Source organism: Equus quagga, chromosome 7, assembly GCF_021613505.1.
Source record: "Equus quagga isolate Etosha38 chromosome 7, UCLA_HA_Equagga_1.0, whole genome shotgun sequence".
Taxonomy (NCBI): Eukaryota; Metazoa; Chordata; class Mammalia; order Perissodactyla; family Equidae; genus Equus; species Equus quagga.
The window spans coordinates 40,606,796-40,629,019 of record NC_060273.1 but is presented as its reverse complement, the minus strand read 5'-3'; the positions used below and the strand labels follow the sequence as shown (position 1 = coordinate 40,629,019).

Below are 22,224 nucleotides of genomic sequence, written 5' to 3'. Positions count from 1 at the left end.
TCTCCGGCCACCGGCCTGCGTCAGTGCGATGCTCTTGCCCCATGTCACCCAGTCAGGCCACCCCCCAATCTCAGCCCTAACACTGTTCCCCAGGGAAGCCCTCCCAGTAGGTCACGCCTCTGTGACAGGCCCTCAAAGGGCCGTGTGTTGTTTCTTCCTGGCACTTACCAGTCTACAAGGAAACACGCATCTGCAAGCACGTGGATCATGGTCTCTCCCCTGACAGATGTGAGCTGCTGGGGGGCAGGGAGCAAGTGTGGCCACACTCACCACCAGCCCACCCAGGGAAGCTGCGTCCATGAGGAACCAGGCTGGCGACCTGGCCCTGGGGTGGGCAGGGCCCCCGAGAGATCACCGGGGTCGAGAGGCACGTGGCTGTGAGCCAAGAAGGCAGGCTTCGGGGGCTGGCTGGAATCTCGGCCCTGTTCTGTTGCCTCAGACAGGTGCCTGACTCCTCTGAGCCTCGGTTTCTCCATCCGTACAGAGGGGATGATAAAATCACCTCAGGTATGGGCTCAGGGATGCAGCGGGGCAACGGGTGTAAACCTCTCTCTCCCCACCCGGATGCTCTTCCCAGAAGCCTGGGCACTGCGTGAGGTCCCCAGAGTGGGGTGGGAGGACCCCAGGCAAGAGCATCCTCCTGGGTGCCCACTCCAGGACCCCAGAGCCCTCAAACCCTTCCCCACTCGGCCTTGGAGCTCCAGACATATGCTCCCCACCTCAAGGTGGGACCCCCCTACCCCTGAGGAAGCCCCCTGACTGGACACAGGGCCCTTGCCACCCAGTGACCACCTCCCACTGGCTCCTCACGCCAGGCCCCAGATGCCCCTCAGGCACAGCCCCGTGTGTCGTGTCTGCCTTTCCCAACACCGTGGTTCCTGGAGGGCAGGGTCAGCCAGGGCCACCTGGCCACCCCCAGCCCAGGTCTGGCCCACAGCAGGTGCCAGGAAAGTGCTACCACGTTCAGACCATAGAAGGAGGAATCCATACGCTGACGGACCTGGGGGCTTCCAGCCTGGCCCAAGAGCTGGGACCACCGGAGAAGAGGGGCCCCTGGCAGAAGGCTCGGCTGAGGTCCCTGTGGCTCCAGGGCCCAATTCTCTCCTCCACAGCAACAGCGATCACTGCGCTCCAGCTGAGAAGGTGTCTGAACCGGCCAACCCGGGGCGGGGGGTCTTGAGCACCCTGGTCCCCGGCTCATCTGCTATAGGCCTGGTGCCTTCACATTGGTAGGCTGGATCAATGGATAATATCAACAACAGCGAACATTTATGGGACACTTACTATCGGGCACTATCCCAAGGCATGACACACATTCACGCATTTCAATCTATGAGGGATATACTGTTAAAATTCCCATTTTATAGATGGGAATGCTGAGGCCCAGAAAGGTGAAGACACTTGCCCAGAGTCACACAGCACCAGTCTCCACAGCCCACTTTACCTGACTTCCTGGTCAGTCTGTGTGGTTCTGATGAGGAGTGGGTGCCCCAGCCTGGACCCCGCTCCCCCCCACCAGAGGAGCCCCTTGAGTCCCCTCCCTGCCCAGCCCCTGGGCCCTGCTTGCCCATGCAGAGTGGAGTGGTGGGGGAAGGACTCACCAGCACGCGGTCTCCCAGGCGCAGGTCCTTGTCGCCACGCTTCACAGAGCCACTGTCGGAGAGGTTGGAGCCTGACTCGTTGCCGGTCTTGACGGAGCTGTTGAGGACGCTCTCTCGCAGGGGGATCACGCGGCTGCTGAGTGGTGGTGTGGCCGTGCCCGAGTGCAGCGACAGGTTCTGGGCGGTCAGCGACTCCACCGAGTGGGCATCGCTACCTGAGCCCTCGGCCGCGGGCTGCCGGGTCAGCTTGGAGGGCCGTGTGAAGATGCCCTGCAGGGCCGGGCACTCGAAGTAGCGCACGCCGCCCACGGCGCCATCATTTTTGCCCACCGGCTCGTCCAGCACCACACCGGCCCACTGGCCCGGCGCGAACTGTGTCTCGCCGAGGTACTGCACCACGCCCGGCTTCACGCCGTTCACCCACACGCGCTCGCCCACCACGAAGTCCCCCAGGAAGTCATCGCCCACCTCGGCTGCCTTCACGCCGGGCTTCTCGGGGGCAGTGGTGGTGGCAGGGGGGCCCGAGGCCTGCTTGTGCAGGGGGGAGCCTGTGGGCGAGGAGAGAGGGGCAGTTAGGGTTCTGGCGGGAGCCAGACCCTTGGTGGCCCCAGGGGCCAGAGTCACAGTTGGAAGGGGCCAGTGCTGGCTGATGGGGAAACTGAGGCAGACGTAGCTGGCAGTGCACCTGGGCAGGTCTCACGCCCCTTGGGCATCCCTGGGTCTCTCCGTACTTTTCCAACCCCTCTGGAAAGGTCTAAGGATTTAAAGCTCAGGGAAGTGCTTCCCGAGATGCAACAGCTTCCCACAGCTCAGGGTCACTCAAAATGGAGGGCCAGGAACAAACCCATTCTCGAAGGTTACAGCTGCCACCTCCCCACCCCGGTGGGTTCAGCCCTCAGCTGTGAATCTGAGACCACCCAGGGCCCCTCTGTGGGACTCATATCTTGCCAGAGTGGTCTCTGTGCCCCCACCCTCTTCCCCAGACAGCTCTGGGCCCCATTAAAGGCTCCCAACCTATTTCTTGACAGCTGGTCACAGCCAGACATCTTGGGGCGGACGGAGCCAGGAAAACCCTCTTACTGCACTCCTGAGGCCCCCTCCCTCCCGCACCCCTCCCCAAGCCTCTGGGCTACACAGACCTGGAAAAGTGGGAGGGAGGAGGGCGGGAGGCAGAAGAAAGCTTGGAACCTCATTCCCAGGACTGAACTCCGGTCTCTCTGGCCTGAACTGGGTCCCCTGATTTAGCCCCTCCTTATAGGAAGAATGACTGTAAGGCTCAGAGAGGCAAGAGACTTGCTCAAGGCCACATAGCAGAAAGGGACTCAAACCTTGGGAGGGGGCCTGCCTCCCTGGCCTGGGCTCCAACGTGCTCCAGTCACAAAGAAAGAAGGAAAAGGAAACAACCTGCTGAAGGTTACTCATGACAGGACAAAGCAGGGCTCGAACCCACCATGCTCTGTGTGTGTGGCTCTGGGGCCCCACACAGGGCCTCCTGTGCAGGTGGGCAAGCAGGAAGCCCACCTGTCTGTGCCTCAAGGTCTGGAGGCCACCCCCCACTTCCTGCCAGACCAAGCACGGGAGAGAAAGTTCGTCCCTCTCCTGTCCTCCTGACGCAGGCTGACGGCTCGTGACACACAGATGGGGACAGGAGGTGAGCAGAGGCTGCCATGGCCCCATCAGAGCTGCCTGTGTTTCTGGTCCCTTCCATGGGCAGCCAGCAGAGGGGCCACAGGGCAGCAGCCCACCAGCATCCTCCTCTCCCCTGAGGCCAAAAAAACCCTGGGCCCCAGGCCTGGCTGGACACTTCCAGCTCAGGGCTGGAAGCCACCCTAAGGACAGAGCTTCCGGGGACAGGAAAGCCACACAACTCCAAGTCCATCAAACAGGACCAAGCAAGTGGCAGCTGTGGTGGGATAGCACGTGGCCACCCAGGGCCTGGGCAGCCAGGACAGGGTCCTGCCTCGGGGGAAGGGGCGACCTCTCCCCTGTGAGCTGGGCTCCTGGGAGGTCAACGAGCCTGGCTGCTGGACTGGGTTGACAACACTGTGATCACACCCACTCGCTGACACCCTGGGCTCCAGGCGGACACGCAGGAGCGCACCCGGCCCTCGGTCAGTCCTGTGACGTGGGCTTGTTATCCCCATTTTACAGATGAGGAAACTGAGGCTCGGAGCCATCAGGCCCTTCAGCTAGGCTCCCAGCCGTTCTTGGTGCAGGGCACATTCACTGATCCAACAAATGCACATTAAGCACCTGCCGGGCCAAACCCCAAAGTATGATCACCCCAAATCTTGGGCTCCCCTGAATGGACCCATTTCCCAGCATCGGCCAAACCTACGGTTCCTTGCCAGCAGGGAACAATCTCGTCTCTCACTCCTTCCATTTCTGGTTTAGAGAAGAACCCTGCACAGGACCCTGGATGGGTGGCCCGCGAGGCTGTCTTCCACCACTGAGGTCTCATGAGGCAGAGGCCACAGCGGCTGAGGGAGGCGGCCCTGGAGCCCACGGACCAGCTGTCCCAGCCCCATCCAGTCTCCTCACGGGCTCTTCTGTCCTGGGGCCGCTGTGTGATGACAGGACAGGACCTGCCCAAACGTGTGCGATGAGTGGGGACTCCTGCTATCTGGACAAGAATGATCTATCCTCACACTAAGCGATTAGAAAAAATTAAAACACAAAAGGCCCAGCGGCCCGAAGAGGGGCTTCCAGGCAGGAGCTGGTGACCTTGGGCAAGTCGCTTTACCCCTGTGAACGGAGGGGAGTGGCCGAGCCCTCCGCAGCTAACAAAAATCACATAGGCCCCGTCCTGCCGGCTCCTGCAACCCTCAGTCCCGACCCAGGACAATCCTGCATTACGAGGGGCTTCTGCTGGGATCTGGAGTCCACCCATGCCCCCACGGTGGCTCTCCCGCTCACCAGGCCAGGGGGCCCCTTCCCATGGAAAAGCTGCTCCGAAAAGCAGCTATGGGGGAGGAAAGAACAAACTAGATGGTGCCCCAGCCCCCGGCCCCCTTGTAACACGTAACCCTGCTCAAGGAGCCCACGGGTCCGGTCAACAAGATGTTGACATTATCGTTATGACAACAGCAGCTACATTTATGAAGCACCGACTGCATGCCCCCGAGTGCACTGGGTCCTTTCTGTAGTTACATTGTCATTTTGAGATTAGGAAACAGAGGTGATGGAACTTGCCCAGAGTCACCCAGGCAGGAGTGGGGTCCCCCACAATGGCTCCCCTATAAGGCACTCGTGGCAGGCGGCAGTTCCCTTCCCAAACCCGTTTCTAGCACACATTCCTGTGCCTACCTGTCCTCTTTGTTCAGAGCACAGAGCAGGGGCCCAGGTTGCGGGGCCCCGGCATGACTATTCTTGGCAAGAAGCTGCCCACCCAGCTGTCCTGTCCCCAGCTGTCCGGGCCGGGGCAGACCCTCAGGTAATCGCCCTTTTCCACCCCCCGCCCCTGCCAGGGGTCACAGCCCAGGGACCAGTTGTTTCAACAGCTGCTAAAATCCAGGTCATAAGCCTGTGGCAATCACACTTGGGTGTTTTGCTTCCTTTTCCCCTTTGTCCTCCTGCTGCCCCAGCCCCGCAGGCACAAACCCCCAGGCACTGGGCAGCTTTCCCGTCTGAGCCTGGGATAGCATGGAAAACCCTGACAGAGCCCCCTTCCCTCCAGGGCCATTAGCAACACACTGCTGAGGCCTGGCCAAGCCCCTCCCCACCTCGGGGCCTCAGTTTCCCCATGAGACAACAAAGGGCGAGGTCAGAAGTAGCCAGGGTCCCAGCCGCACTGATATTCTCCGTGTCCAGCCTCCTCTCCCAGCATCAGAGTTCTCAGACCCCCAGATGGGATGGCTCCCTCGGCCACACCCCCAATGGCTCCGGAAGCTCCCTGAGGGCAGGGCCTGGCCTGGGCACCCTCCCAGTTCCTGCCCGGCAGCAGCAGGTCAGTAAACCCCAAGAAAGCAAAGGGTAGCAACAGAGCGTGCCTCAGGCGAGCAGCTGGTCTCCTCCCAGACACTAGGCTGAGGAATTTGCTGCCAGTTTCAAGTTCAAAGCAGAACTTTGATGAAAGGGCTGGAGGATGTGGTCCAAGAGTGGAGGCCGACGGGGGCGCCCAGATGAGAACACCCCTCCCCTCCTCCCGCAAGGACCTCGGTCTCGCCCACCCTCCTGGGGAAGCCGGGACAGGCCTCTGTCATACCTGCCAAGTCTCAGCTGCCAGGACCCCATTTGCTGAGCACGTGGTGTCAGATGCTGGGGACAATGGGCATGGCCAAGTGAAGGCCCAGCAAGGTGGGGACAAGAGAACTGTGGCTACAACTCCGCTGGCCACCTGCCTGCCTGAGGAAGGGCCAAGATCCATGGGGGCCTGGGGTTGGGGACAGAGGGCCCCCGGCAAACAAGGGTGGGAGCACCTCCCAGAACCTCCACTCCAGGGAGTCATCAGCTCGCTCCCTCACCTCCTCAGAGAAGCCCTCCCTGACTGCTTCATCTAAAAGCCAGCCCACCACATGGCCCCTTACCCGCTTTACTCCTCCAGAGACTCATCTCCTATCTTCCCCATGTTTGTCTGCCTCCCGGAGCTAAAAGGAAGCTCGAGAGGGCTCTGCTCCTCTCTAGCACCCAGCCCGGTGCCAGGCAGCAGGCCCTCAATGCAAGCTGAGCTGCAGGCTTGCTCAGAGCCAGGTGCCACTGCCAGATGTCGAGCCACGATGGCTCTGTGCTGGCACAGGGGGTCTTCCCATCCCACGCTGCACCGACTGGTTCCCATTTCTCCAGTCAAGGAGACTGACTCCCCAGCAGCTTCTGGTTCCACCTTCGCCCTTCCTGAGCCCTCCAGTTATCCCCATATTTCTAGAGGAAAGCTAAGAACCCTCTTCTCCTTTTAGAACAAACCTCCATCCCCGTTGGTCTCCCCGGAACCTGCCTCCCCACCGTCTCTCTCCTCCCCTTGCTCGCTGGCCAACAGAGCCCATGCGTGGCAGGAACAGCCGCAGCCCACGAAACAACAGCTTCCCCAGGGCACCCCTCCTGCTGTCACCCCGCCCTTCTCAGCAAATAAGCTTTTCTCCCTCTATTCAAGTGCTTATCTCATAGATCATTTACCGCCACTGCCGAAAAATTAGAAAACATAGTTACTGATTTTTTAAAAATTAAAGCACCCATCATTGCATAGGACAAACACAATCACAGTTAGCATCCAGTGTCTGTTTCTGCAGGCTTTCTCCTGCACACGTACGTGCATATATACCAACTACTTAAAAGTCAAAAACACAAGCAGGGCCGTATTTAGACACGACTCGGTCCTCTGACCTTCTCGTGGTGGGCCTTTTTCCATCCAGCAGCGTCCAGAAGGAAGCGGCTCCATCCGCTGACTTCCCAGGCACTCTCCAACGCTTTCTGACCCTCGGCTCCCGACCCCACCCGAGGTGGAAACAGCTCTCCCCTCCTGGGCTCTGCGTGGGCCCTTCCCAGCCTCGTGGTGCCCGGGCCTGCTGTGTCCTCCTCTCGGGAGCCCCTGCTCCAGGGACACGACGCGGCCTCTTGCCTCCTCCACCCCTGCCCGCCCTGCTGGTCCTCCCCCGCAGGTGGTCTCCAGCCGCTCCTGCCTCCACCTTGTGTGCTGGCCGGTGGTGTGCTGCTAAAGGCTCTCTAGGAGAAAAAGAAATAACGCTGACTTGTGGCGTTTGCCAGTTTCCATGGTGTAAATTCTCCCACTGCAGTCGACCTCAAGCTACTAGCAGGATGTCACTGAACAGGGAGTTGGGACGATTATATAGTATTTCTACCAATAACTTTAAAAATTCAGATACTGTAAAATCTTACTAGCAGTAAATAGTAGTATTTACCAGTAGCAAAATCGTACAAGTATCAGTGGTATAAACACTCCTGAAGTACTCTAGGTGTGACGAGATTTGAATACTTACTACCTATGTTTTTAATATAATTTATTTAACCGTAAATTCATTCAATCTGATTCTTTAAATAATGGCTGTGTTTAACATCTGGTTTGCAATCTCACACTTGTTCTTGTGAGCCAGTGTGGCCGGCGCCAGCACACCGCTGGTCCTCTCCGAGCCCACGCCCCGGACCAGTGGCCCACGGAGACCCCTCTAAATTACCGACCCCACCAATGACACAGAAGACGACACAGAAGCAGCAGGTCCCGAGCTGTCTCCACCGCAGGGAGCGGGTGGGGAGGGGTCGGGAGGCGGGAAGACATGCCCTGTCCTCTGGTCAGCGCCTGGGCCCTGCCCTTCCCTGTGCTCCCCTGTACCTGATGCTCTCCCAAAGCTCTAGCTGCTGCTTCTATGCTGCCACACTGCTGCCTTTTTAAAGACACTAGTGAATTCTCCTCGTAAAAGATCCAAATGACACAGGAAGACAGGAGGGAACTGGGCTCCAACTGCTCTCTCCAGTCCAGATCCCTTCCCTGGCCGCCACACCTGACCATCCAGCAACTGCCTCCTCCTGGATGTCCCCCAGGATCTCACACTCGGCATTCCGAACCAAAGTGACCCTCCCAAAAGCTCCTCCTCTGTCCTCCCCATCTCGGGAGTATCTCCCCCACCCATTTACTCAGGCACAAACCCTCATGGCTCCTTTCCCCTCAGCCCACCCCACCCCAATCCAGTTATTCATCAAGATCTACGAATTATACAGCAGAAGTAACTCCCAACTCCACACCCGCCACTCAGAACTCAGAGGCCCCTCCCGAGATAGGGCCCTCGAGATGTCACACCCCGCTGGGGACAGCAGCCTCCAGAAGGGTCTCCCCGCCTCCGTCACCAGCCTCAGGCTCTCCTCAGTCAGAGCAGCGAGCCCTCTGGGAGGCCACCCCATCATGCCACCTCCCCTGACTCATCTGAGCTCTTTAGGTAGAGACCACTTTGTATGTTAACCTTTGACCTGTATAACGAGCCCACTTTACTTATAGTAAAATATAACAGAAAAGTAATACAATATATTGTTAAAAGAAAAAATAAAGTAGTTAATGTAATCTTTGGCCCATTTCCCACAGAAATAATTTAGAAAGAAAAAACTGACTCACTGTCTTGTCATTCACAAAATAAACAAACTAACAAAAAAACCTAAGTGTCCAAAAATAGAAGCAGTTCTATAAAAATTATGGCCAAGTCTTCCAGATTACCAAGCAATCTTTAAACATAATTCTTTCAGAACTCAGACACCGAAGGACGCACACCGTATGACTCCTCTTAGAGGACGTGTCGAGAAGATGCAGGTTCACAGAGCAGAGAGCAGGGGGCAGCCACCCTGGGAGGGCTGCTGCTGTCACGGTGTTTGGGGTAATGAAAAAGCTGCGACTACATGGGTGATGGTCGCACAACACCGGACATGCAATTAACGCCACTGAATGGACACTTAAAAATGGTCAGGATGGGGGCCGGCCCGGTGGTGCAGCGGTTAAATTGGCACGTTCTGCTTCGGCAGCCCGGGGTTCGCTGGTTTGGATCCTGGGTGGGGACGTGGCACCCTTTGGCAAGCCACGCTGTGGTAAGCGTCCCACATAGAAAGTAGAGGAAGATGGGCACGGATGTTAGCTCAGGGCCAGTCTTCCTCAGCAAAAAGAGGAGGATTGGCAGCACTTAGTTCAGGGCTAATCTTCCTCAAAAAGAAAAAAAAGGTTAGGATGGCAAATTTTATGTTATATATATTTTGGCACAATAAAAAAAATAATAATAATTCTTCCAGGTTGCATGGGGAAGCGTTTCAGATGTGATGTTTGGTGGGAAGCAGGGTTCAAGAGTGTTCCGACACGCAGCATAGGGGCGCAGACGCCCAGAAGTGGGGGAAAGAACAGGAACAGGGCAAAAAGGAATCAACTTAAAGAAAACATAGAGGGGCCCTTCAGGAACCCACAGAGATGACGCCCAGGGACTGAGGAGCGTGATCAAGGCTGCCCTCAGCCCCTGAAGGCCAGAGGGAAAAAGGGTACCTGTGCCAGGACACGGTCCCTCGAGGAGGCGGTCAGTGCCCATACATCCCAGAGAACATAGTTCCACAAGGTGTTAACAGGTACTATGAAAAAAAATTAATCTCCAAATTCAAACAAGCTTGAGAATCAGCGCCCTAACGGGAGTTAAGGTTACTCTGCTGCAGGACTTCTCAGAGCCTTTAATGTGCTAATGAGCTCTGTGACTGTTTAGGAGGGGCTATAAATAAGGCGACCACACGATTCACCGTCCAAAACCAGACATCTTGGAGAGAAATGAGGTGTTATTAACACGGCGTCATGCCGAGACCACAGGCATAACCTAGGCTGCCCCTGGCAGAACCCTGGCCTTCAAATACAGCCCTTTCCTCTGTGTCACCTAAGGAAACCCTGCCTGCCCAGGAGACCAGCTCCAACACCTCCCGGCGGCACAGCCACCCCACGGGGCTCCGTCCTTCCTCGGTTGGCACAGCCTGCCTCCCAGGCTGCCAGGGGACACGTCGGCGCCCCACCCAGAACACAAGCCCTGGGAGGTGGCGCCCACACCGCCTCCCCTCTCCACCCTCGGAGCCCCGGGGCCAGGCTGAAATGCAGACTGGCCACGACCCAGACCTCCCCTCCCTAGTGGCCCCAAAGCAACACACATAAATGCCCCACAAACCCTGAGGCAGCTTTCTGCTCTAAGCACCCCCCAGCAGGTGCTCAAGGCAGAGGGGATGAAGGAAGGCATGGGGTCTCCATAAGATTCCTCATGGGAGCAGGCTGTCCACCGTGAGCCCCAGGCCCAGTCCAACTTTCGGTCAGTCCCTCCCACAGCGCCCTCCCAGCCGACTCTGCCCGCCACAGGCCGCATCCCCCTACTGCGATGTCTCCAGCCACCCACCCCCAGAGCAGGGACCCTCTTTCAGCCACTCTGGCACAGGCCTCATCCCCAGGATTGCTCAGTGTGACTCCTGAGCCAAACGGAACTCAGAAGTCTCTTTTGGTTCCTCCTATTCCCAAACCAGGAGGACAGAGCCCGCACCCGGCAGACCCAGCGGGCTCCCGGGGGTGGAGGATGTGGGAGCCTTACCCTGGGAAGAGCAGAGCCGGCTCCCCATGGAGAAGCCCGCTGTGGCCACGCGCACGCATGGCAGGCAGGCACTGGCCGCCAGGCCGCCTGGGCGACACTGGGCAACGTCAGGAGCATTAGGAGGCCGCCCTGCCCCTGCCCGCCCGCAGCCCAGCACAGAAGAGCTCGGCCTGGCTTTCCCCATCCTGACGCCATTAAAAGTTGAGGATGTGGTTACGGGAGGAGAGCCAGAGAAGCTGACCCTGAAGGGAGTGAAGGCTGCCTGGGGCCGCGCTGGCTCTGCAGGAGCAGGGGCTGGAAGCCAGTCCTGGTTGTGCCCAGGTCTGCACAGCATCTGGGACAAGCCACTTAAAATGAGGATGATGCCACCTGCCCTGCCCTCCCAGGGGAAATGGGTACCTAGGTGAAAGATAATTCTCCAGAAGTGGAGAGGGGTGGGTCGGAGTCTTAGACTATAGACCCCCTGGGGCTGTCACGCCGGCTCCCGTGTCTGGAGCACCCATGGGGGGCGGGCCATCCGGGCCCCAGCTCACTAAGCCAGAACTGAAAAGCTCTGGGACTAGCCCCACATGGGCCCTTTGTGGGGATCCAGACAGAGCAAGTGGACGCAACCCAGGTGGCTCACTCTCTGTCTAAGGGGAGACTCCCACACATGCTTGTCCTTGACCTCCTGTGTCCTGGGTCCCCAGCACGAGGAAAGACCACAGGCACCTGGGGGGACGTTCATGACCAACCTGATGAGGACAGATCGCTCCCCCCAGCCTGTCCACCTTCCAACCTGCCTGGCGTGTGGAGCTGGGACTGGACCTGGGACCCCAGCCACCCCGTCCCTGGCGCGGGGCAGCAGGTGCCAGCGGCCTGAGCCAGCTTTAGCCCCAGCCCAGCAAGAGTCTCGGCTGCGGCCCCACTCCGGCCCTGGAACTCGGCACTCAGCACAAGGCGCCAAGCTTAAGCTTCTCATCTGTACGACGAGGGGAAAGCAGTTACCCAGCCAGGTCGTTTATGACAAAGAAACTGGAGGAGAGCCTGCTGCAGAGCCAGCTCATAACAGAGCCAACGCCGAGCGCCGGCCTCGCGGGTGGGCCATCTCTGGGGCTGGACCACAGAGCCGGGATGGGAGAGGCCCTTCCAGGACCCGCCTGGCCCAGCAGAGGGGCCAGACGGTGGCTTGTGGTCTGTCCCCTTGCTCTGCAGCCCCAAGTCTTCCTCAGGTCACTGCAGCCAGCCCTTCTTCTTCCTGGGTTCAAGAGGGACCCCCACGGCCGGCCTGGCCTGCCCCTACTTCAGCCCCAGAAGCAGACCCCAGGGAAGTGCTCTGGGCTCCTGTTCACAGCCTGCCCTTACCGACTCTCCCACGCCTGCAGGGCAGTGTCAGACCCTGCTGAGCCCTGCAGGCTACCCTGGACCCGCAAGGGCCCACACCCCAGCAGCAGTCCTGGGCCACCAGCCCACAGGCCTGAACCCGCTTCTCCTCCCTCAGGGCCAGGATACATTCCAAACCCCCGGGTGGCCCCCCGCTCAGCTCCCCGGCTCCCACCCCAGCCCCTCCAAGACACTTCCCCTTGTCACTCCAGCTGCCCTCCGGTCCTCACATCCCTTGAGCTCGGGGCTTCACAGCCTCTATTCCCTCTGCCCGGACACTCTTCCCTAACCTCAGCTGCACTGGCTCCTGCTTGTCACCCAGACCTCTGCACTGGCGTCACCTCCTGAGCGACACCCTCCCTGGCTGCCTGACTGGAAGCTGCATGCAGGGGTGCTCCCTCCTGTCCTGAGCTGCCCCAGCCCCGGCCCCTGCCCGCCAGTGGGACCCAGACAGCCCTCCCGCGCACCTGCTCCGAATGCCTCGGGGCCACAGACCCAGTATAAGACCCTCTCCAATGGCCCCCTTGGCCCGGCCACTCCCTGCGTGTCACAGCTCCGAGGACCAGCACAGGCCCGCCCTCTCCACAGGGCGGGGACAGGGCATCGGTCCAGGTCCGGTCCAGGCCGGGCCCAGGGCCAGACCCTCTGTCCGGAGGCTGAGCTCACGCTTTGGGATGTGGCCACTGCCCCGATTCCCAGAGCAGACTCCAGCTTCTTACTGCTCCCCCAAACCACCCCAGGCTCCCCCCGCCTCTGCCAGACCCCCCGCTTGGTGCCCCGGGACCCCTAGCATGGGGTCCCAGCCTGAGATGGGGAAGGCACTTCCAGCACCTCGGAGAGCAGACGGCCAGTTCCACAGGGCGGGGGAGGGGGGCCACGTCTTCCCGCTTCCAGGCCCCCCATCTCCAGAGGCCCTTGCTATGAGACCCGAGGAGGGACAAAAGCAGCTCCGGGTGCAGAAATCTCCCGTCTCCCCTCCCCCCTCACAGGGTCTACTGCTCCTGGCTCTTCCCCCTTCCCTCATGGGCGTCCAGCTGCAGCCTTGCACTGCCATCAAGCCCAACACAGGGCTTGGAGGTGGGGCTCTCTAATCAATGGGGCATTCACGGAGTGACAGCTCCTTCCTCTCCCTGGGCCAGGCAGAGTCAGACCACCCAGCCTCCGCCCTCAGGGGCTCCTGGACCACAGTGCAGCGTGACTGGGAAGCCAGCAGCAGGCCACACTGCGGCCCATTCCCACTCCCTCCGGGGACTAACAAGCACCTGTTCAAAACGGCAGCAAAGACAACACGGCGGTCACCCAGGGACACACCCCCCAGAGACCCCAGTAAAACGTGAAAAAGGAAGATGCAAATTTAGGAACTACCCACGATTTAGCTGCTTAAAACTCATGTGCAAAAGGAAAAAAGGCTGGAAGGAAATCCATCGCATGGTGGCTGTGACTAGGTTAAGGGGGCGTAATGGGTGTTTCCTCCTTTATCACTTCCAAGTTCTTCTGTAATGAGATTAGGGACAAGTGAAAAGAAAAGAAATTACTCTTTAATGAGTTCTGTACCTGCAGGCACTTCACGTTCATTAACTCACTTGATCCCAGCAGACATGTTACTATCCCATTTGTGGCTCAGAGAGGTTAAGCAACTCTTCCAGGGTCACACAGCAGGGGCAGAGCTAGGAGGGGCATTAGAGCTGGATCAGAGCCAGCATTCAGGCCCCTCTTGATCAGGGAAGAAGGAACCCAGACAGTGCTATGGGGCTCTCTCCAGGAGAGGAGAGGGTTGGGGTCGGGCCTAGCTGGTGCCCTTCTCCAGCTAGTGGGCTACACAACCCCCCCTGCACCCCACCACACTCAGCCCACTTGGTGCCTCTGTCCACGCTCTTCCTCCACTGCCCGCACATCGTCCTCCTCTGCACACTTATGTTCTCCCATCCTCAAGGCTGAGCCATTCACGCTTCCTCCAGGAAGTCTTCTGGGACAGCCCACTCGAGGTGCTCAGCCCCCCTGACTTCCCACAGCCGGGCAGTGAGTGCAGACGACCTCGCCTGGGGGACCACAGCCTCCTCACTGGGCTCCCCACCCCTGCTCTTAACCCCCAAGACCCATGCTCCACACAGCGGCCTGAGGGATGTGAACACCCAGCTGTTCCTCTGCTAACATCCTCCATCAGCTCCCGTCGCACTGAAACCCAGCCCGCATCCTCCACGACTGCCTCTGCTGCCCTCCCCAGCCTCACTCACACTCCTCTCTACACAGACTCGTCTTCCTTCTCTTTCTTAACAAACCAAATTCACCCCTGCCTCGGGGCCTTTGCATCACTGTCCCCTCCACCTGGAGCATCCTTTCCCCATTTTCTCTCACCTGGCTCCTCCTCGCTCAGGAACGCCTCCCATGAATAAAGGAGGGTTTGCCACCTTGAAGGGGTACTCTGGCCTTCAAACGAGGCTGGACCAGGCAGGGGTGGGGGGGTCTGCCCACGGGCCGTGTCGTGCAGCTGCCTCACCCTTTCTTGCGGGGTGTTTGGCTATGCCAGGGACCTAGTTCTGCCAACTGCCCCTGCCTTTGGCTCAAACTTCCCCTGACCCCACCCAGGGCCCAGATGGCTGAGTCTGGTCTCGGGCTGTTTTCTATCTCTCCAGGTTCTGTGACTGTCAGGCGAGATGGACAGTGTCCCCCTGTTGGCTGGAGTGTCATCAAAGCGAGGATCTGTGCCCAGACATGCTCATCACAGCATCATTTATCGAAGTGAAAAATAAGAAACAATCGCAGCCTCCAACCACAGAGAATGGAATCAGAAAACTTTCCCAATTCCTTCCATCGTATTCCTTTTGACTGCAAACCCTGCAGCAGCTTCCCACTGTTCTTGAGATGGAAGCAGAACTCCCTGCTCAGCCCCAAGCTGCCCCTGCCCAGTCCACCCTGTCTCACCAGCACACTCCTCACTGGCCACGTTCCAGCCTCACACTCTTCTGCTTCATACCCCCCACACTCCCTTCTGCCACTGGGCCTTTGCACATGCTGTTCCCTCTGCCTGAAGTACCTCCCTCTTCATTTAGTGAACCAGGACCTTCCATACCTCAGCTCACCATCCTCTCCTCAGGGAAGGCTTTGTGGCCCTCCAGGACCTGGTCAGGCCCTGGTCATAGGATCTCACGACACCCAGACCCCCACCAGACTGGCAGTCCGCTGTGGGCCAGGACCACATTCTGGTTCTGCTCAGAATGAGAGCTCTGGTGGTTAGGACGATGTCAACAAGCAGGCCTTTGACTTATGTTTGTTGAATAAAGAGTATTTTACAGCCATTAAAATGACGCACTCCTATCACGCTTAAACATCACTATCACGTGACATTTCCAGTGGCATGAAAAACTCACTGATCATCTTCAAAGGAAAAAGGAGACTGTCAAGCTGTATATGCAGCATGATTGCAAACAGGGAAGGAAAAAAGTAGAAAGACAAACCAGAATATCAGCAGTTGCCTCGAGGAGGGGGATTACAGGCAACTTTACTCGTATGGAACTTTCCCAAGGTTCCACAGGAGCTGCCTTCCTTCCATCATCAGAAAAGCCAATAACCAACAGCTGCTCTCCACCCACTTGCTGTCCGGGCTGGCATCCCACAGGCACCCTCTGCCCACCAGCAGAAAGGCCAGAGGTCACGTGAGGAACGGTTACGGGCATGGCTCTGGGTGGCAGACCAGAAGGCCGGTGGGGAGACGAGGCTGGCTCCACCAGAACAAGCCCAGGTCCCAGAGGGGAAGGAACGGGCCCCGGGAGGCGGGTGGAGGCTGGAGTTTGAATCCCGGCTGTCTTACTGGCTGAGTGACCTTGGGCAAGGCACCAGGCCTCCCGGGACCACCACCTCCTCACCCCGGGTGGAGCCGACAGTGGTGCCGCCTCCCGGAGCCAGGGGAGTGGGAGGAGGAATGACACACACTGAGCATGCGTCAGGGCCTGTCGCCAGTTAATTTTTAGAGGGATCACGGTCAGACGTAAAGAAGAACTTCCGGGTACTGCTGGCTTCCCGGCTGGTCACAGAGCAGCCCGTGTTCCCAGGGCTTTTCCAGAAGAACCACTCTGCCACCGGCGCCTCCCCCCACCACCCTTGGCCCCACGCACCTTCCTTGGAGCCCGTGGCCGCCGCTGCAGCAGAGGCCGAGGGAGACCCGGTGGATGTCCGGCCCACGGGACTCGAGTGCTTCCCCCCGCGGCCGGGGGGCTTCAGGCCGCTGGGCTTCTGCATGGCGGTGCCACTCCGTGGGTGGATGACGGTCCGTGCAGGTCACGTCCTCTCCGCCATCGTCACTCACCTGCGGGCAGAGAGCAGAAGCGATCATATCACCACGTCACCAGATGTCAGAGCAGCCCGGTGGGACACAGCGGGATTCCAGCACCCCTGAAACTGGGCATAGGGAAACTGAGGCACAGAGCCATGGCAGCAAGTGTGGACCCAGTGTGGTGGTGGTGTTGCCAGGACACGGGTCCTGGTCTGCTGGGCTCTGAGGTCGGGCACGCTCTCGCTGCCCACCTCCTGGGCCAGGAGGCAAGGGTGAGGAGCAGAGTGGCTTGGGGTCGGCAGCGATGGCAGTATTAACCCCAGCAACCTTGTAAGAGGACCACACATGTCAGCACAGCCACCAACAGCTGAGTGCAGCTCTCACCGCAGAGCACGGGCCCATGCGGATTCTGATACACAGCGGCAACCCGGTGGGTCGCTTTCCAATGGTGCCCAGACCCTTTGGGACCAGCCAACAGCTCACATCCCTCCCAACGAGGGCCAGACAAAGCATCGCCCAGTTTCATCAACCAGCTCACTGTTCCGCTTGCCTCGGGGGCCACACTCCAGCTGCTGGGCTCACCGTGCCAGCACCCGTCCCCTCCCTCAAGGTGTGGGGACACACACCTGTCTCAATCCCATGCCAGGATGGACCCATCGTGCCCTCTGCCCACCCTCCCACCATCAAAGCTCCCTGCCTGTGACCAAGCAGAGAAGGATGCGATGTATACAGCGCAGGGGGGCAGTGGCATTTGCCAAAGGGGACCCCGAGAGTGGAAGCCCCAGGCTCCATGGTGATCAGTTCAGGGCACAGGTGACAGCAAGACAGGACTGGCTGCAGGGGAACTGGAGGAGAGGCGGAAAGGACAGGCCCACTGCCCCTGGCCTCCTCCCCCGCCCTGTGCGCATGCCCTCTCTTGCACCAAACGTCAGTGGAGGATGCACCTAGGCCCAGGCCCCCGCCTGTCCCACAGCTGCAGGCAGGACGTGGCCTCTGCCTTGGGCAGCACACCGTCCAGTGGGGAGAGGGCACGCAGAGCACCGCGGGATGGACAGAGGATTCTGGACAAAAGCATCACCCCTTTGTCACCCTGGGAACAGGGGAAATCGACATGCTCTGGGCGCTCAACTCTGATGCAGAAGGGAATGCCACACCCTCAGTCACGGGATGTTATTCCCTTTCACAAAACCCTTTTCTCCATTCTTGATCCCTCTGACTTCTCTGGGCTGACCCCTAACCCCAGCCTGGAGTGGACATGAGACCCAAGCCTGGCCAGAGCCCCCAGGGTTAGCTGAGGGGTGATCTCGTGACCTGAGGAGCGTCAGGGTCTGGCCTCTGGCTGGAATTTAAGGAAGGGTGCTCTCCTTGCTCTGGGTGTAGACATTTGGTACAAGAGAGGGCGTGCGCACAGGGCGGGGGAGGAGGCCAGGGGGCAGTGGGCCTATCCTTTCCGCCTCTCCTCCAGTTCCTTGCCTGGGTGTGGGATGGAAGCAAGGAGCAGCAGGGCCATCCTAGTTACCACAGGGAGAGCCTGCCAGGGAGCGACGCCAAGACGGAGAAAGCAGAGCTGAGTCCCTGGATTTGGAGGGCCTGGATCCAGCTGAACCTGAAGCTAGTCATTTGAGCTCTTCACTTACATCAGCCAACAAATCCTGGCACACACGTGCATCGTTTTCTCTTTTTGCCTAAACGTATTTGAGTGACGCTGTTGCTTGTAAACAGGAAAGTTCTAATAGAGAAGCCAGCCTACAATGCCCAGGGCAGGAATACACAAAGCATCCTCAGAGCAGCTCTCAGGCTGGCAAGACGAGCCAGCAACACGGCTGCCTGTCCTAGCACAGCCACGAGGAGGAACAGCTCACACAGGGCTGCCAGGCATAAGAGAGAACAACAAGCTCTCCAAGGCACACAGCGGTGGCACCACACCCCTGTGAGCCACCAGGAGTCCTGGCACGCCTGCCAGCCCTGGCCCGGCCCCAGAGCCCACCAAACGGACAGTGCAATCCCTTGATGGACTCCTCTGTGCCCCGGGGACTCTGGGGCCAGGAGTCACTCGGCCAGGCTGCAGTATGAGGCGGCCCCCTCGCTCCCCAACCTGGCCCTTCACTGAGAGACCACCCTGTGGGTGTGCACGTCATTCTGCGAGCCTGGGCTGGCTGTGTTGGCATCCCCAAGCTGAAGAGGGACTCGCCGAGCCACCAAGGGTGAGGGAGCGTGGTCTCTGAAGACAGTCCCCCTGTGGGTGGACAAACGAGCCCCCTGCTCCAGCAGCTCGGCCAGGGGTGCTTTGCCCGAGGAGCCGGGACGCAGAGCCCCGCGTGTGCGAGGCCGAGTGTGCGGCCGGAACTGCAGCAAGACACAAGGAGCCCACCCCAGGCCCGGGCCCCAGAGCACAACACCCTCCTGGAGGAAAAAGCTACAGGTCATACATCTAGTGAAGGATTTGTATTCAGGACACATGAAGTCTCACGACTCACCAACAAGAAGACGAACAACCTGATAACAAATGAACCAAAGATTTGAAGACAGTCCTGTGTTTTTTAACGACAGGATGCGTTCTGAGAAATGTGTCATCAGGCGATTTCGTCGTTGTGTGAACATCACTGAGTGTCCATCACTGAGTGTCCACAAACCCGGATGGGAGAGCCCACCACACACGCAGGCTATGTGGTACCAATCTTATGGGACCCCGGTCATAAGTGTGGTCCATCATTGACCAAGCATCACTATGCAGCACACGACTGTACTCATTTCACCAACGAAGATACACAAACAGCAATAAACACATGAAAAGATGACCAACATCATGAGGCGTTAAGCGATGCGGATCAAAACCACAGAGATCCACTGTACACCAAGTGCAATGGCTGAAAACAGAAAACTGACAGTATCAAGTGCTGACGAGGATGGAGCGCAATCAGGACACACGTATTGTTGGTGGAAGTGAAAAATGGCACAACCACTTTGGAAAACAGTTTGGCAGTTTCTTAAAAAGTTAAATATATCCCTACCATATGACCCAACCACCCAAGAGAAATAAAAACATACATCCATATAAAGATTTGTAAAAAGATGTTCATAGCAGTGTTACTCATAATACGCAAAAAATGAAAACATCCCAAACATCTACCAACTGGTGAGTGTACAAACCAACAGCTTATCTACACGCCAGTGTACAACTGAGCAACGAGGACAAACCTCAAAACACATCACACCAAGTGAAAGAAGCCAGACACAAAAGGCTACATATCGTATGATTCCATTTATCTGAGACTGCAAAACTACAGGCACAGAAAGCACATCAGTGGCTGCCTGGGGGTGGCAGCGGGGGCTGACTGCACACAGGCACAAGAGAACTTTCTGGCTGGTAGGAATGTTCTAAAACTGGATTTTGGCGATGCCTGCACAACTGTGTATTTATACTAAAAACCATCAAACCATACACTTAGAATGGGTGGATTTTATGTTATATAAATTAAACCTCAACTTTTTTTTTTTCTTTGAGGAAGATTAGCCCTGAGCTAACTGCTGCCAATCCTCTTCTTTTTGCTGAGGAAGACTGGCCCTGAGCTAACATCTGTGCCCATCTTCCTCTACTTCATACATGGGACGCCTACCACAGCATGACTTGCCAAGAGGTGCCATGTCCGCACCTGGGATCCGAACCAGCCAACCCTGGGCCACTGAAGCAGAACGTTCAAACTTAACTGCTGTGCCACCAGGCTGGCCCCAAGCCTCAACTTTTAAAAAATTATATAAAAAATAAAATGCTTGAAGCCTCCCCACAGGAGTTAGTGTGACAGCCTTCAAGGTCCTCCTCACCCTCGCCTCTACCACGAAGGCCCTCCCTTGCCCACTCCACTCCAGTCACACTGGTTCACACTAAGCGTGCTCCAGCCTCAAGGCCTTTGCACATGCTGTTCCCTCTGCCTGCTTTTCCCTCAGATATCCAAGTTCATTGCTCGTCTTTTTCAATATCTGCTCTAATTTCCCCTTCTATGATTATGACCCTACCCAGTCCCCCCCACCTGCTTTGTTTTTCTCTTCTGCAAGAGGACAGGGAGTAGGGTCTACTCTGTTCACTGTGGCATCCTTAGTCCTCATGAGGGAGGCTGGCGCCCACAGGAGCTCAACAGATCACTCCTGAAGGAATAAACGAAGGACGCCCCCCCCCGCCGGTGCCCAGCACTCAGGATGGGTGGCCTGTGGTGGTCACCCCAGCTGGCCATCTGATGCCACAGCTTTTCACACAGCCGGTCTGCCCTCCCACCAGCCAGCACACCCTCTGAGGCAGGGACCAGGCATCATGACTGAGTGCCTGCACTGAGGCCCCAGCCAGCCTTGCCGCTGACAACCCTTGCTTCCTCACCAGTCACCCGGCACCTGCCCACCTCCCAGACTCTGCCTGTGCCTTTCTCCCACCTATTTCACGTCACCTATTCCAACTACGCACAGAACACCTGGCCTGCCGCCTCCTCCTCCAGGAAGGCTGCCAGGCCCTTGGGCCCACAAAGATCTCCAAATCACATGCTGAGCTGAGGAGAGAGAGGATCCTGTGCATGTTCATCTTCATCGTGCCTCCTGGGAGCCCACGGGCAACCCCAGGGGGGGCCACAGTCTCTCCTGTCTGAGCCCCCAGCCCCAGCACGGTGCCTGGCACGGAGCCCAGGACCCAGAAGCCCTGGAGGAGAGCAGGCCTGTTGCTCAGAGGACGAAGGCCTTTGGAACACTCCTCCCAGGGGAGGCCTCTGGAGGCTCCCACAGCTGCCCTCCCAGACCCCAGTGATCCCAGCAGCCTCCAGTATGAAGAAACTGCTGTGCTCCGGGCCTCGAGGAACACGGCCTCCTCAGTCCTCACAAGCCTGCTGAGACGCTGGCCAGCGTCAGGGGGAGCACCTGAAGCTCAGGAAAGGCTGAGGGTTCGCCCAAAGTCACAGCCAGCTCCGTGCCCAGAACCAGACCCCAGTCCTGCCTCGGCTGCCTCCTGGTCCAGGCCTGCAATGGCATCTGTGAGACCCCTGGCCTCCAGGGACAACGCCATGTGCCCCAACAACAAAAGAGCCAGAGGAGCTGGCAGGAGAGGTGAACCAGGTGGCAGCCACTCAGTCCCGGCCACCAGGGCTGGGGGCGCGGGGAGGGCCGGGGAGGCGAGGCGAGCAGCCCACCCGACTCCCCAGCGCCTCCAAAGCTGGGGCACCCGGGGAAGGGGGCACAGGAGGGGAGAAGGGTGAGCGAGGAGTGGAGGCGGCCTGGGGCCAACAGCCCCTATGACTCAGGCCTGCTCGTGGGACAGAGGAAGAGAAGGGGCTTTGGAAAAAGCTGGGACGTGATGACAAACTGGCCTCTGGCCACACCGCAGCTGACAGGGGAGGTCTGGGAGGGAACATATTCATGCTCGGTGGGTCTGAAGCCGGACCCACCAGGAGCACCGTGGGGCCTTGGCCGGGGCGGGCGTCAGTCTCGTCACCCGTAGGATGGGGCGAAAGCACTGCCGCCCACGGGGGGTGGACGAGCCCCCCTCGGTGCCGCACACAGCAGCTGTGGGGAGAGGGCGGCCGTCGCTGCCATCTGGTCTCTGCGATGATCTCCAGGGACCCGGGGGCCGCACCGCCTCTCCAGGGACTCGGCCGGATGAGGCGGTGTGGGAGCAGTGGGCGAGGGCGGGTGGCATCCAGCCCAACAGGCCCCCTTTGTGCCGCCCTCGACTGCCATTCACCGAAGACAAACCCGGGCTGCGTTTCAGGGTTTCCATTTCAGCTGCCCCCGGGGGGGGAGAGGGCGACTGGAGTTTCAGTGCAGACGAGGCCCAAGAACCCTCCACCAATCAGCAGCCCTGGGTGCGCCCCGACGGAAGCGGGCAGGTGCCAAGCAGGCAGTGGGAAGCCCAGCTCCAGGGTGCCAGCACTGCCCAGAGGGGAGGGAGGCTGGTGCCAAGAAGCGGGCTCAGGACAGACTCAGGCCC

The 22,224-nt window shown here is 58.8% G+C and overlaps 1 protein-coding gene across 3 annotated transcripts in view; it reads right to left on the bottom strand.

The window, feature by feature from the left end:
- CLIP2 (CAP-Gly domain containing linker protein 2) overlaps window positions 1-22,224 on the bottom strand; it is a 77,848-nt gene that overhangs the window by 42,028 nt on the left and 13,596 nt on the right. For all 3 annotated transcript variants that reach the window (XM_046667099.1, XM_046667100.1, XM_046667101.1), the window contains exons 2-3: window positions 16,105-16,295; window positions 1,602-2,149 (exon numbers count right to left, since the gene is read on the bottom strand). In XM_046667099.1, the coding sequence (XP_046523055.1) occupies window positions 1,602-2,149; window positions 16,105-16,228 (672 nt within the window). In that variant the 5' untranslated portion in view covers window positions 16,229-16,295. The remainder of the gene's footprint in view (window positions 1-1,601; window positions 2,150-16,104; window positions 16,296-22,224) is intronic.